The sequence below is a fragment of the Mus pahari genome, chromosome 1 (assembly GCF_900095145.1).
Source record: "Mus pahari chromosome 1, PAHARI_EIJ_v1.1, whole genome shotgun sequence".
NCBI lineage: Eukaryota > Metazoa > Chordata > Mammalia > Rodentia > Muridae > Mus > Mus pahari.
Window position 1 is genome coordinate 124919177 of NC_034590.1, and position 14007 is coordinate 124933183.

The 14007-nt window shown below is 36.8% G+C and overlaps 1 protein-coding gene across 1 annotated transcript; it reads left to right on the forward strand.

Moving 5' to 3' along the window:
• Positions 1 to 10479: 10479 nt before the first annotated feature.
• On the forward strand, positions 10480 to 11457 carry LOC110329660 (olfactory receptor 5B2-like). The gene has a single exon (XM_021209431.1). The coding sequence runs from the start codon at positions 10480 to 10482 to the stop codon at positions 11455 to 11457; it is 978 nt and encodes a 325-aa protein (XP_021065090.1).
• Positions 11458 to 14007: the final 2550 nt, after the last annotated feature.

The window sequence follows — 14007 nt, forward strand, 5'->3', positions numbered from 1 at the left end:
CCTCCTCGGTCGGGGAGGCAAGGTGTTGGGTGCTGGATCAGCCTGCGGACAGCCGCCAGGCGAACACCCCTCCTGGGCAGGAGAGGCACAGGACGATCGGGTCCAGCTGCGGGAGCTCCTAATTTTTACAAAATTAGATTATATATATTTTACTGAAAATATCTGAAACCCGGGCGTGGTGGCGCATGCCTTTAGTCCCAGCACTCGGGAGGCAGAGGTAGGCGGATTTCTGAGTTCAAGGTCAGCCTGGTCTACAAAGTAAGTTCCAGGACAGCCAGGGCTATACAGAGAAACCCTGTCTCGAAAAACCAAAAATAAATAAATAAATAAATAAATAGATAAATAAATAAATAAATAAAAATTTTAGCTGAGCCATAATTTTGAAAAACATGTTGATAAAATATTAAAAATTTCATCTAAGTATTATTTTTGTTTCTCCTATTATTTTTTACTAAACTATTACATCATTTTCTTAATGACTTAGGTCTTTTTACTTAAAACTACAAGTCATTATATAAAATACAAACTTATTATACAAAGTCTAGATCTAGAGGATGGATATTTATCCACTTAATAGCTATACCAAGCAATATATCATCAGAAGTCCAGCTTTAAATAAAATTAGGATTTACTCTTATGTGTAGCTCATATACTAAATTATTTTTACTTAATACCAAAGGTTCTACTGCCCATTGGTGGTAATCATTTGGAATTTGCTAGTAATGCAAAGTTACAAAGCTAAGTTACTGCAAATCTGACAGTGTGTATGTAGCTTCCTGTTTCTTCCCATCTTTGTCAAGACGGAAAGACACTTCAATGAATACCTTTAAACAGGCTTTTCTACTGACACTCAGCCATCTCTTCCTATGTTTTACCTCATCTATTTTAGATATAGTCTCCTGTAACCCACACTAGTGTCAGACTCACCATATTGCAAATATTGACCCTAGAGTTCTGATCTTCTTACCTCTACCTGTCTTAAGTATTGATTATAAGTGCGAGCCATCGAAAGCACAAAGGTTTGGTTTTATGTTCTATTCCCCCTGGCTGGGCATAGGACACAGGGCTTTCTGCATGCTAGATATGTCCTTCACCAACTGAGCTACATCCCTGTTAGTATCTTTTCAAATATAGAAAAGCCGGTTAATACATATGAAAGAAACAAAGGAAAGTCTTAAAGTAATGCAGACTATACTTCAGATGACTCAACAGGACAGTGAAAAATAGCAAAGCTAGTTGCTTTGTATGCAAGGACAACTTTCAGTTCCCTGATGTATCATTATTATTTTCTTTTGTCTTTGATGTTCTTTGTTTTGGAGACAGGGTCTTACTATGTAGCCTTGGTTGACATAGAACTCATGATGTAGAGCAGGCTGCCCTTGAACTCACAGAGATCCACTTGCCTCCTAAATACAGGGATTAAAGACTTGTTAGCACTTAACTTTATTTCAGAAGATTTAAAAATCTGTATGGTTAATTAGTAATCTATTGTTGTGTAACAAGATTTCTTAAAATTTAGTGTCTTAAGACAATGTTTGAGTATTTTTTGAAATCATATGAACACTGACATTCTTCTATTTACATTTATATTCACCCATTATGTTCTTCATATTATCTGAGGTCTAACAAACTTGAAAAACTAAGGTAGTTTCACTATTTTATTTTTGTTGGACATGGGTTTTGTCTGAGTATGTTTTATTTATCTCTATCTTATCCTATAGTGGCTGGGCCACCTTTTTGGCAGACACAATCGAGAGAGTATTTCCAAAATCTGAAAGTAAAAGTAAAAGATTTCTTCAAGTCTAAGCCTACAAATTCTCCTTCAAAAATATCACCTCTATGGGTTACTACAAGTCTTATAACTTACTTATAATTTATATCTGAAGAAAAAGTGACCAACTCTTGGGAAGAGGAGAAACAGAAAGTTTGTGATCCTAAGATGATATGGTCTGGCAATAGAATAATTTGGCTGACTAATGATGGGGTCTAATGGTAACAGGAACAACATCGTGTTTGTGGGGGTAGGATGCTATTCTAAGTTAAAATAATCATCAGGGCTGGGGAGATAGCTATTAGAAAAATTGCTTATAGAGTAAACATGAGGACCTGAGTTTGATTCTCAGAACCCACATAAAACAGTTAGGCATGGTAGTTCACACTTACAATTTCAGTGTTTGGGAGACATATGAAGGTAGAGTCCTAGGACTCTCCATCCAGCCAGGGTAGTCTAATAGAAAAGCTCTTGGCCAATAAGAGCAATAAGAGAAACCCTTACAAAGAAAAGGAAACTGGCCCTTGAGGAGCAAAACAGTAGTGGCCTTCACATGTACATGCACACACATACAAAAAAGGGGATTAATTTGGCTGACGTAAAATGCTAAAATAAGAAAACAGATAGTGGCTCAAAACAACATACTTCTCAAATATCAGTATCTAGTATAGCAATGTGAAATGCACTAATCTCTGGGTTGAGACATTTTCACTTTGAAATAAAGGTTATATTAAACCACAGACATATTTATACAAACAAAATTTACTTCACAGAACCTCATGTCTCTTTTCACTTGGAAGTGAAATTTCTGTTGTGCTTCTTTTATTGGAAATTCTATGAATAAGCCCATGAAATGAAGAGCTTGCTTTTAGTATGATTCTGAGCATGTATAAGTGACACTTGCACACACATGTTTTTTGCCTCTTTATTTTCAGAAGCCAATCTCTAGACTCAGTCTAGCTGTCCTACAACAGAAGGATTGTAAATAAAACATGGTAGTATGCACCTTTCTATGCAGCCCAAAATAAGAAATTATAACACTGTAAAGAGAAAGCATGGCACCATAAATAATCAGGTTGAGATAAATAAGGCCCTTTCATAAAGGCAGCTATCACATGTTTTCTTTCATATAGTATAAAAGCAAGAATAAAAAAAATCCGAGAGTGCTAGATTTACTGCATAGAAAGGGTATGTGTCCTGTGGGGTAGGCCAAGGTGACTACTGAATGTAATAAAAGTTGACACAGATAAATAAAAATTAATTCAAGAATGGAAACATCATATGAATACCAGCTGTACCATATCATATTTAAATCAACCAAAGAAGTGTAGAAGAAACAAATTGGTAATATGTATGGGGAAATCTTTTTCTTTAGCAAATTTAATTAGTATCTATAAATGGTACACAATACTGAATACAATGATCACATTTCAGTTCATGCCTTTACTCTATTTTGGTCATATTTACTTCCACTATTATTCATTATTAGCTCCTTTACCCCTTATTCATATATAATGCTCCCCTTTAATTTTCATGTATTTTTACTTCTATATATCACATATGAGAGACATGTGTTGATGAGAATGTTTGATTACAGTTTGATGACTGATAGTTTTTAAATTTTAAAGTGATGTGAATTTTGCTTTAAAGTTGAATAATACATAATTCTATCTATCTACCAGCAATGTATAATCTATAACTATTTACCTATCACACTTTATTAATTTGTTGATAGATGTACCACATTTTCTGTATCTATTCCTCTGTTGAGGGATACCTGGGTTCTTTCCAGCTTCTGGCTAATATAAATAAGGCTGCTATGAACATAGTGGATCATGTGTCCTTCTTACATGTTGGAGCATCTTCTGGGTATATGTTCAGGAGTAGTATTGGTGGATTCACCGGTAGTACTATGTCCAATTTTCTGAGGAGCTGCCAAAATGGTTTCTAGAGTGGTTGTACCAGCTTGCAATCCCACAAGCAATGGAGGAGTGTTCCTCTTTCTCCACAACATTGCCAGCATCTGCTGTCACCTGAGTTTTTGATCTTAGACATTCTGACTGGTGTGAAGTGGAATCTCAGGATTGTTTTGATTTGCTTTTCCCTGATGACTAAGGATGTTGAAAAATTTTTAGGTGCTTCTCAGCCATTCAGTATTCCTCATTGAGAATTTTTTGTTTAGCTCTGTACCCTATTGTTAATAGGGTTATTTGGTTCTCTGGAGTCTAACTTCTTGAGTTCTTTTTATATATTGGATACAGAGCTATTAAAAACAATGAATTTATGAAATTATTAGGCAAATGGATGGATCTGGAGGATATCATCCTGAGTGAGGTAACTCAATCACCAAAGAACATCCATGATATGCACTCACTGATAAGAGGATATTAGCCCAGAAGCTCAGAATACCCAAGATACAATTCACAAAGCACATGAAACTCAAGAAGAAGAAAGACCAAAGTGTGGATTTTTGATCCTTCTTAGAAGGGTGAACAAAATATCCATGGATGGGTTTACAGAGACAAAGTGTGGAGCAGAGACTGAAGGAATGACCATACAGAGACTGCCCTACCTGGGGATCCATTCCAGATACAACCACCAAACCCAGACACTATTGTGGATGCCAACAAGTGCTTGCTGACAGGATCCTGATATAGCTGTTTCCTGAGAGTCTCTGCCAGTGCCTGACAAACACAGAAATGGATGCTCACAGTCATCTATTGAATGGATCACAGAGTCCCCAATGAAGGAGCTAGAGCAAGAACCCAAGTAACTGAAGGGATTTGCAGCCCCATAGGAGGAACAACAATATGAACTAACCAGTACCCCCCAGAGCTCCCTGGGACTAAACCACCAACCAAAGAAAACACATGGTTGGACTCATGACTCTTGCTGCATATGTACCAGAGGATGGTCTAGTCAGTCATTAGTGGGAGGATAGGCCATTAGTCCTATGAAGGTTCTATGCCCCAGTATAGGGGAATGTCAAGGCCAGGAAGCCGGTGAGGGTGGGTTAGTGAGTGGGGGGAGGAAAGAGGAAATAGGGGTTTTTCAGAGGGGAAACTAGGAAAGGGGATAGCATTTGAAATATAAATAAAGAAAATATCTAATAAAAGAAAAAGAAAAGAAAAAAGCTGTTCATAGATACTTCATCTAATTATATTATTCAGGTGTTTTGAACAGATTATCAATAAACACGGTTATGGAAGTATTGTTATAACAAACTGACTTTGTTTGGGGGTTACTCTTTATAACCAAGAGTAGTGTATCAAGATCATAAGGTAGTTTTACTTTCAATGTTTTTTTTTAATTGTCATTAATTTTTTTTTACAGTCCAGTCATTACATCCCTTCTGGACTACCCTCTGACAATTTTTCAAACCATTCCCCCTTCCCATTCTCCAAGGGGATATTCCCCTTCACAGCATCCCACCCCACTCCACCAGACCTACCCACTTCCTGGTGCTCCAAGTCTCTAGTATTCAGTGCTTCTTCTCTCACTGTGGCTAAAGCAGGCAATCCTCTGCTGTATATGTGTCTGGGGCCTCGTACCAGATAGTGTATGCTGCCTGGTTTGTGGCTCAGTGTCTGAGAGATCTCAGGGGTCCAGGTTAGTTAAGGCTGCTGGTTTTCCTGTAGGGTCGTTCTTCACTTCAACTTCTTCCAGCCTTTCCCTCATTCAACCACAGGAGTCACCAATTTCAGTCCATTGGTTGGGTGCAAGAATCTGCATCTGTCTCAGTCAGTTGCTTATTGGGCCTCTAGGAGGGCAGCTGTCTTATGTTCCTGTCTGTAAGAACACAATAGCATCAGTAATGGTGTCAGACCTTGGAGCCTGCCTTTGACATGGATCCCAATGGATCAGATATTCGACCTCCTTTGCCTCAGTATCTTTTCCATTTTTGTCCTTGTAGTTCTTTTAGACAGGTAGAATTCTGGGTCAGAGTTTTTGACTGAGGGATGGCAGCTCCGTCCCTCCACTTGATGGTGGACTCTACAATTCCCTCTCTTCACTGTTAGTTATTTCATCTAAGGTCCCTCCCTCTGAGTCCTGAGAATCTCTCACTTTCCAGGTCTCTGGAGAGAGTCCCACCCATCTCCTTCCTCCTGAGGTTGCATATTTCCATTAATTCTGCTGGCCATTATTCTGTAATACAGCTTGAGGTCAGGGATGGTGATTCCCCCAGAAGTTCTTTTATTACTAAGAACTGTATTTGCTCTCCTGGGTTTTTTGTTTTTCCATGTGAAATTGAGAATTGCTTTTTCCATGTCTTTGATGGATTGTGTTGGAATTTCGATGGGGATTTCATTGAGTCTGTAGATTGCTTTTGGTAGGATGGCTATTTTTTTTAATATGTTAATCCTATCAATCCAGGAGCATCGGAGATCTCTCCATTTTCTGAGGTCTTCAATTTCTTTCTTGAGAGACTTGAAGTTCTCATCATACAGATCTTTCACATGTTTGGTTAGAGTTACTCTAAGATATTTATTTTATTATTTCTTTATTTATTCTAAACCCCATATTTTATTGCCCTCCTTGTCTACCCTCCTACTGTTCTACATTCCATACTTCATATCTGCCCCTGTCTCCATGAGGATATCCTCACCTCCCACTCCCACCCCACCAGACCTCTAAACTCCCTGAGGCCTCCAGTCTCTTGAGGGTTAGGTACACTTCATATATTGAGTTCTATAGTGGACACATTAATTTTCATTGCTGTCAGCACTGTATAAGGATTCTTATTTTCAAATTGATTTTTCTAAGATCAGCAATGTATAGTTAAAATAAGTCCTAAAAAAGACTTATTCTAGAAAGACATGAATTAATAACTTTTCACCCAAGACAGAGCACCAGAAACAGACTGAAAACTGATTCCAAAAAAATTTATCCTGGTTAAGAAGTGAGTACATTGCAGGCTCTAATAGGAGCAGGATGATAGGTTACTTACAGCACAAATCATGGAGGATTTAAAGGCAGCTGCATGACTAAAATTCTATCCTAGATCAATGAAAACACAAAATCTGAGTGCAATTTGCAGACTGCCACAAATCCATCTTCTGCTTATAACTAGGTATTTATATAACATATGATTAAGGCCCCGTGAATTTTGTAACTTTCTAAGCTTTGTGACTTGTAAACTCTCATATAATTACAAGTTTTGTTAGCTTCCCACATAATAATAACCTTTTCCTTGTACCTGTCTGTCTCTGGAGAATTTTGTTCATCTCGTCATTAAGAAATAACCTCTTCAAACGGATCTTTCCTTCATTGAGAGGGACTTCCAATTGGGTCCCAAGTGACACAGTGTCAACTTCCTTAAAAAAACAAGGTAAGTTTCTAGTTTTTGGTTTGTTTTGTTCAGACTGCAGAAGCAGAAAAACTTTTGTGTAAAGTTACAATGGTAACTATTTTTTCTATGGAATGAACAGAGTTTAACATTTTGGTATCTAATATCTTTCTGAGTTCATACTTTTTTACAAGGAGCTTAAAAACACAACTGTTTCCTCTACTTCCAAATAGATGATGGCTTCATTTTTATTCTTTCAAATCTGTTGTTTAGAGAATTCTGATCTGAGAAGATGAAGCATGCTCAGTAAGTGAATTTTGACATGACGAACACACAAATGAAGGACTGAATGAAGTCTATCTATAACCAACTGCTTAACTGTTTGTCAAGCTATTTAATGTGCATTTCTAAAGCAACATTCTTGCATAACTTTACATGAGCTTTTGTAGCCTCATGATCAAGTGTTCTGTGAATATGGAGTATATAGCTAGAAGTACAATTTATATTGTGACATGGAAAACACACATTTATCATCTATCTATCTATCTATCTATCATCTATCTATCTAATCTACATCTACACACACACACACACACACACACACACACACACACACACACATCCCATCATGGATATATTCATAGAATAAATGAAACTACCATATACTCCTGCTTTTTTTGTTTTTACAATGAGATTCATCTTTATGTTCATTTTGTCTTATGTAAGGTAATATTTGCAAATTTAAGCAGAGCAATGTAATATAATACCAGTTATCTCTATTAGAAATCATTACTAATAACACCAGTGTCATTTAACATAGTTTAAAAAAAGTTTCTGGTTTAATCCATTATTTAATTTCAATATCCACTAGTGGATAGTATCTTTTGAATACTATGTTTGAAAACCTGTCATAGCTTTATTCTCAAAGACTCATGTAAGAGTAAATCATGCAGAATACAGTGAATATTAATAACATAAGTATAATAATAAATATATTTCAATTATGTTGAAATGTCATTACATTGGTTATTATTCTTGGTTATATTTCAAAAAGAATAAGCATAGTATAACTAAAAAATATTTTTAGAGTCTATTTCAACACAATTCTTAAAGAAAGCTACTCACACCACCTGTATTAAATTTAATGTAAAATATAAATTATAAAAATATATTCTTATGAAAATATCAACAAAAATGTGTGAGAAGACTTTTCTGTTTGGATTTTTTGTGAAGACTCAGATCAGGCATCATTAGAAATGTTTAAATTCTTAGTGGGATTGCTCTCCAAATAGCTGTTCTGGAGAATTATGAATATTTCTTCAGTAGTGTCCTCAAATAAACGATGGACTGCCTGTATGCTGTGTGTGCTATGTGATAGGCACAATAGCAGGAAGAAAAATCAACCAAGGTTTCTCTGGGTTTTGATTGCATACACTACAGATACTCAAACATATAGGCATATATTTGTCTAATAATTATGCAGCATCTCACATCTTCATGTTTTTCAGAAGAAAATTATTTGAGGAATTGAAAAGTTATTAAGTAAAAATGTAATTAAGTAAAGTTATTAAGTAAAAAACTGAATTCTAAGATGTGGTCTATAACCTGTAACATTTTGCTACCTTGGATTAGTTTCCATGTGCAAAGTTCTTAGATTATTCTGTACCTTCATTTATTTCTCTCTATTCTCTCTATCTTTATCTCCCCAAGTCTCTATTAATTGTTTTATGATGCTGATCAATGTACCTAGGATGTTGTTCATGGCAGACAAACTCCTTACCACCCTGTGCTGCTCCCTTTCAGTGTTGTCATTAATTTTATTTTCAGACAGCATCTTGCTGAGGTACTCAAGCCAGCCTTGATCTCACTCTGTCACCCAGGTAGGAGTGACCTCACAATATTATCATTTTTGCTTCCTAGATAGAATGACATTCTCTTATGTGTTTAGCTTTATTCTAAGTATAACAAGACACAGAGAAATAACCTTGTAATATCAAACTACATTGTTTAGGTTCTCGTATTCAAATTTAGAAATTTTTGGAGTATCAATATATAAAACGTAGGACAACAGTGTCTGGCACAAAGGAGACTGGTGCCAGTGTTATTCTTAGAGTTAAAAACAGACACATTGATAACCAGTTATGGGTGGAAGAAGGGTTTATGGAGCCTTACCCCTCAGTACTTAACTATTGCTGATAGATTCAAAAAAAGGGACAGTCATTGTCTTCAGTTTTGTTCCCCTGGTAATTCCACAAGGTTGCAATGTGTAGCTCTAATCCAATGGTCACTTAAATGGCCCTGTAGAAACTGGGTGTGTCACAAACAAAATTAAGTCATGAATCTGGGAAAGGAACAAATAGAGAGGAGGAATAGTTGGTCCCTATCAAAAGAAGGTAAAAATGGCAGTAGGACAGAGTAACAGGAATGAGACAGAATAACAGGAATGACAAACACATGTGAAATTGTCAGAGAAATAGTGAGTAACTGAAAAAGATGCAGTGACTGCATGATTTTTCTCTGTATTTAAAAAGACAAAACTTTAATATTTACTCTTCATCCTCACTATCTTTAAGCTCCCATATTTGCATGTCACCTGAGATTTCTTTTTCCCAACTTTCACAGGGACTAATATGAAGTGTCAGTTCTTCTCGGTTATGACCGAAATGATAGTGACTCTCCTGGAACTAGTCACTGAGAATGCTTTGAGGGTACATGTTGAAGAGATCCCTATGCATGCTTATGGATTTTGTGTGGAACAAGAGAGAAAGAGACCAAAATCTGAATTATGTTGGTATTAAATTCTTGGTTACTGAGGCTTTATCATATTTTCAACAGATATTTCCCTTGATTTTTGTACACCAAGGAGGATATTTTATAATCAGACTATGTAGCCAAGTAAGGTAAGTGGCCAAACCTGAACTTTAACATGGTATGCTATAGCACAATATGGTATTTCAAAATTTCTGCAACTTATTCCTTCTGAAACACAATTCTGTGGTTAGTATTCAGTATTTATGAAAGTTTTATTTTGCTTAATAGTTTTGAGTTATAGTTAGAAGATTGTCAACATAAAGTGCTTGAGTGATATGATTCAAATTGTTTTTCTTTTTCTTATTTTCTCTTTTCCAATAAGATGTATACATTATTTATCTTATTAAAAACATAATTTATATTTAGTATGTTATTATTGTTGTTCATTGTTTATTAACAATACATTAAGAAGTAGTCTGAGCAATTTAAACTCAAGCTCTTTAAATTGTTTCTTCCCTATTTTATCATGTGTTTACTTGTGGGGGATATCATGTGTTTACATGTGTTTACTGGGGATTGAATACAGGGTCTTATGCACTCTGGGAAAGACAAACTATAGCAAATTGTTCATGTCTTTTCTTGATTTTGACAGGTAAAATACAATTCTAAAATGTATGTGGCCAACAGCAGTGGAATGAATGCATTCATACTCTTGGGACTAACTGACAACCCAGAGCTGGACGCCCCCCTGTTCATCACATTCAGTCTCATCTATCTCATCACACTGATTGGGAACCTGGGCATGATTGTGTTGATCTGGTTGGACTCCCGTCTCCACACGCCCATGTATATTTTCCTCAGTCACCTCTCTTTGGCAGACTGTGTTTACTCCTCCGCTGTGACTCCAAAAGTGATGGCTGGGCTTCTCACAGGGGATAAAGTTATCTCCTATGGAGGATGTGTTGCTCAAATGTTCTTCTTTGTTACTTTTGCCAGTGTTGACTGTTTCCTGCTTGCTGTCATGGCTTTTGACAGGCATGCTGCAGTGTGCAAGCCCTTACATTACACCACAACTATGACTACTAGTGTGTGTGCTTGCATGGTGATTGGCTGTTATGTGTTCAGTTTAGCTGAATCTTCTGTCTATATTGGGTTTATCTTTGATCTCTCCTTCTGCCATTCTAATGTGATTCATCACTTTTTTTGTGATATACCTCCAATCCTAAATCTTTCCTGCTCTGATATATATACAAATGAGATTGTGCTCTTTATCATAACATCCTTCAATGTCTTTTTTTCTCTGATAGTTATCTTGACCTCCTATGCATTTATATTCATTGCTATCCTGAGGATGCATTCAGCAGAAGGACGGAAGAAAGCCTTCTCTACTTGTGCATCCCACCTCACTGCTGTAACTATATTCTATGGAACTATAATCTTCATGTACCTTCAGCCAAGTTCTAGTCATTCCATGGACAATGACCAAATGGCATCTGTTTTCTATACCACCGTAGTTCCCATGTTGAACCCAGTTGTTTATAGCTTAAGGAATAAAGAGGTTCATAATGCCTTCAAGAAAGCCATTGAGAAGTTGAAGTCTGCTCAACACCAAGTTCTAATTAGAGATTTATACAGTTTATGTAATTAATCATATATCTATTGTGTAGCAGAAATTTCCCACATTTAGTGGCTCTAGGAAATGATTTAGTATGGTACATGCTTGTCTGGTCAGAGAAGTTCCTTTGTGTTTGTATTTGGGCTCAGTCATGGTGTTTAATGACTTACATGACTCCAGATTAGCCAAATGTTACAAGATAGTCTCATTTTCTTTTTGTTAATGAGAGTGGCTATTTTCTAGGAAATCTTTTTTCATATACTCATGGTCTCTTATAGTGTAGAGCATGATTCACATGGTTTATGTGAAATCTTGTGGAAGTTTTTTTTGCTGAATATAATGTAACTTAAAATTTTAACCAAAAATGTACTCATTTCCTCAACCACTCTATACCAGGTGATGGTAGTTAAGCCTCACCAACATTTAAATATGAAGAAAGAGATACTAACTTTCGAGAAAGAGGGTGAGAATGAATTTGTTATTGTTTGTTGACTAGCACTTCTCTATATCAGCGATAATGTGAAACAATAATGCTAGTCTGCTAAAGAATAAAAAATATGGTCAATATGTAGAGAACCAGGAGCTGTGGAGTTCTCAACCTTAATTGATATATACATATCAGACTTCTCTACCCAGGGTTCAAGGATCTTTGTGAAAAAGAGGGATGGGAGATTATAAGAAGCCTAGGTGGTAGGCAAAATCAAGGAAACAGTGTTTTCTGGACACAGAATGGCACTTACACATATGTATCTGCTCTTAGTGATTGTGATAGCATGCAAAAGATCTGCACAATCTTAAGTCAGACAAAATTCAAGCACAGAAGGAGGAGGAGGTAAAAACTTTTGGGAGAAGGAAAGTCAATTTTCTTTAATGATATGACCCTGGCCAGTTAAACTACACAACAGCTCGGGGTCTGCTTGCAGGACTATCTGGGGAGAGGCACACAGTGGACCATATGTGATAGGAGGAAGAAAAAGTAAAATCCAAGGTTTGGTGGGAAAGTATCGGTTGGTGGTTATGATGGAGTTGGGGAAGGGGTTGGTTATGTCCAAATATATCTTATAAAAATCAAAAAATTTAGAAATATCATATAAAAGTAAACAAAATATGAAGACATAAATAAATATTATTTCTCAAATAGTAGTAGCTCATGGAGAAGTGTGAAGATGTACTGCCTAGACTACTGTGATTCTAAATGCTATGCCAGGGTACATGCCTATTTCATCTGTTTATTTCTGTCATTCTTGAAATTTTGAAAGTCTATCTTCTTTATTTTTATATTTATTTTTCTTTGGAAAGAAAATAAGAGATGGACATTATCTTTTTTTTTTTTTGTAATTTAGGTATTGGCTATTGAGTAAAACTTGTCAAGGATTTAGTCTTACAGCCATGACTAGGTGCAAAATTGTTATTGGTATTGAATGTTTCTCTGAATGACAAAGTGCCTACCTGAAATCCATGTATTCTAGAAGAGAAACACTAAGTAGAGTTTGCAAGTAAACAAACAAGTTGTCTGACTAATGCAACCTGAATCTAAATTTCCAAACTTATTTAAAAATACCTGAACTACTACCTTGACTTTTTTTTTTATCTCCTAGAACTTTTTTCCATCAATTTATTTATTCTCTTTTCATTCTCCTCTCCTCCCATTCCCACTCTCCCAAATACCTGTGTTAACTAACCCTTTCCCTACTTCTCAGAGAAAGGGAAGCCCACCTTGGGTACTGCCTGCTCTGGGACATCAAATTGCAGCAGGACTAAGTACATATCTTTCACTGAGATCTAACCAGTAAGTCCAGCTAGTAGAAGGGGATCCAATGTCAGGAAACAGAGTCAATGACAGACCCCACTCCAATTGTTATGGGACCCATATGAAGACCAAGCTGCATATCTGCTGCAAATGTATCAGGGGCCTAGGTCCCACCCATTCATGATCTTTGGTTGGTGATTCAGTCTCTGTGAACCCCCATGGGGTCAGGTCAGTTGACTCTAGGTTTTCTTGTAGTGTCCTTCACCCTCATGACTCCCTCAATATTTCCTCCAACTCTTCCCCAAGACTCTCCAAACTCCCCTTGATGTTTGGCTGTGTGTCTCTGCCTCTGTTTCCATTCTCTACTGGATGAAGCCTTTCAGAGACAATTAGCTCCTATCTCCAAGCATAGCAGAGTATCATTGATAGTGTCAAGCTTAAGTAGATTTTATTCGATATTAGAATGGCTACTCCAGCTTGTTTCTTTGGACCATTAGCTTGGAAAATTGTTTTCCAGCCCTTTACTCTGAAGTAGTGTCTGTCTTTGTCCCTGAGGTGGGTTTCTTATATGCAGCAAAATGTTGGGTCTTGTTTATGCAGACAGTCTGTTAGTCTATGTCTTTTTATTGGGGAATTAAGTCAATTGATGTGGGGCATTGAGCTATGCACAGACAAGCTGGTCTCCAGTCAAGCTGAGATGCTGAACCCCGGCACCCGGTGGTCATAATTTACCTACATGGGATGGAAGGAGTTCTCTCATGCTCCTGGAACTCTGGCTCCTGTCTAAGTTACCTCCCCCCACAGCCCCCACAAGAGAAGCATGGCTAGAAGTC